General features: G+C 36.8%; 1 protein-coding gene across 1 annotated transcript; it reads left to right on the top strand.

Annotated features, from left to right (window-relative positions):
* Nucleotides 1-672: 672 nt before the first annotated feature.
* Nucleotides 673-1931, top strand: LOC110918972 (protein FAR1-RELATED SEQUENCE 12-like). The gene is made up of 2 exons (XM_022163247.1): nucleotides 673-1092; nucleotides 1212-1931. The coding sequence occupies exons 1-2, from the start codon at nucleotides 673-675 to the stop codon at nucleotides 1929-1931; spliced, it is 1140 nt and encodes a 379-aa protein (XP_022018939.1).
* The last annotated feature ends 565 nt before the right edge of the window (nucleotides 1932-2496 follow it).

Here is a 2496-nt window from a genome sequence, read left to right as displayed (position 1 = left end):
TTAATATTGTATGGATTTTACAATATCAAATCAGTGATCACTCCCGTTTTTTTTTTGTAGGTACAATATGATGTTCGTACCTTTTACCGGCGTTGACAATCACTATCGTAATGTTACCTTGGGTGCTGTTATTATAGGGGATGAAACTGCCGAAACATATAGATGGTTGCTCAACGCATTTCGGCAGGCGTTTGGGCGCGCACCACCTGTGATTGTAACTGACCAAGACCCCGCGATGAGGAAAGCTATTCAAGATACTTGGCCTGAAAGTAGGCACAGGCTTTGCATGTGGCATATAATGGAGAAACTCACTACCAAGGTTTATTAAATACCAAAATTATGTTTTACGACGTTATTTATTTTAATGGAATTGGTTTTTTTGTTTTTTTTGTACCTTTTTATATATGAATATGTCTGTTTTTGTTTATTGACGTCGTTTTACTTTTATATAATGTTTTATCTGCTTTTATCATGTATTTTTTTTTATTTAATTTTTTTCATTGTTGAATCGTTGTTTTTTAGGTTGGCGCCAACCTATGCAATAGCACTGATTTTAAGAAGAGGTTGTGTGATATTGTTTGGACCGATGCCTTACTGCCAGAACAGTTTGAAAATGAATGGGGTGTTATATTGGCTGATTTTGATTTGCTGAATCATGAATGGTTACAGTCGATGTATCAGATTAGGGATACATGGATCCCTGCATATTATCGCGATCAACACATGTCTGGGCTGATGCGTACCTCATCACATTCGGAGAGTGAGAACCACTTCTTTGGGCAGTTTTGCAACCCGAATTGTACCCTTGTTGAATTCTTGGGGCATTTTGATTCTGCAATCGAAGCCCAAAGACACGAGCACAGGAAAAATGATCACGATACTAGGCACACGAACCCCCAAATATTTGCAAAAGAGTTTGTCTTAGAGCAACAGGCGGCAAACATATACACACGGACAATTTTCTTTGATGCGCAACTTGAAATTCAGACAGCCATTCACAAGTGTGCTGTTGGAAAATGGGAGGATAGAGAGGATAACTTTGTGAACTTCTCTGTGAAGGACTTTTCTCAAGCGTGTACTACATTTTTTCAGGTAACTATAGGATGTAACAATTGTTTGTTTATAATTTTTCTTTGTGCATGGTGTTTTATCTTATAGTTTTGATTTAGTATATATTATTGTTCTCATTTTTTTTTGTTTGTATGTATTAGGTTATGATGCGGCAGCTAGACATGACCGTTAGTTGCTCATGCAATAGGTATGAACAATTTGGGCTTCTGTGTGCGCATATTTTTTGCGTTTTGCGGCTTCTTGATATCAGGCAGTTCCCTGAAAGGTACATAATGCGACGTTGGACAAGGGAAGCTGTTCCTAACAGTGCGCCGGGAGCGATTTTGGGGATTAGTGAAAGTGATGATCGGTACCAGCAAGTTAATGGTGTTGTAAGGGAGATAACAAGGTCAGCCGAGTCTCTTATCAACAGGTTGGTTTATAACTTTGATGCGTTGTGCGCTTTTAGGGACCATGTTGCCCAGTATCAATCGACCGCTGATCAGGCAGTCGTGAACGCTCCCCCTAGGAGTCGTCGCGATAGGTTTGCTGAAATAACTGGATACACGCAAGAAACACCTGTAACTGTTCGTATGCCGAAAACCGTTAGATTTAAAGGTATGGGCAAACCTTCCAGAATGAAGAGTAATCGTGAAATTGCCATTATTCAATCTGCGAAGAAAAAAAAGGGTCGCGAGTGTGGCAATTGCAAACGTCGGGGCCATAATAGACGTACCTGCTCGTACCCGGCAAGGGAAAATGCCGACGACACCTCAGAAAGTGATGAAGCGGATCTTGAAGGAGACGACGAAGAGGAGATAGAAGATGTGGCTGGTGAAGAAGACGATGATGAGGACCTAGACGATGAAGAGCAAGAGTAGTTGATCAATAAATTATGCAAACTTTGAGTTTTATTTCTATTTTTTTAATGACGTTTAATTTTTTTGTTAGATTCCTTATGTTTGACGTTTTTATTACTTAATGACCAGGTCGTTTATCATATTTTATAAATATAGTGTTTTATAACTAAGTTGTAGTGTTATATTACAAGTTCTAAATTTATTGTAAAGTCTGACATGTACTTATAGTGTTTTATCTATATAAGTATAGTGTTTAATGCAGTAACAGTGACCTGCAGTATGGTGTTATTGTCATACACAGTTAGTTTAAGGTCTGTGTTTTACCATATAGTGTTTTAACTATAATTATAGTGTTTTATGTTTTTTGAATTTGTTTGTTTGTCAACATGAATAGAAATTGTAATTTTTTTTAATTAACATACATGAATTCCTTGGTTTATAATATAGTGTTTTTTATATTTAGATGCAGTGTTTTATCATAGTTTAAACTATGACAACAATAATCATCTGAATCAAACACTTAATTGCTGTCAAATTATGTAATGCAGTGTTTTTGTGATGACATATAGTGTTTTATAATTGATTT

The sequence above is a fragment of the Helianthus annuus genome, chromosome 16 (genome assembly GCF_002127325.2).
Source record: "Helianthus annuus cultivar XRQ/B chromosome 16, HanXRQr2.0-SUNRISE, whole genome shotgun sequence".
Lineage (NCBI taxonomy): Eukaryota > Viridiplantae > Streptophyta > Magnoliopsida > Asterales > Asteraceae > Helianthus > Helianthus annuus.
The sequence above is the reverse complement of the archived record's forward strand: the minus strand, read 5'-3'. Positions and strand labels throughout refer to the sequence as shown.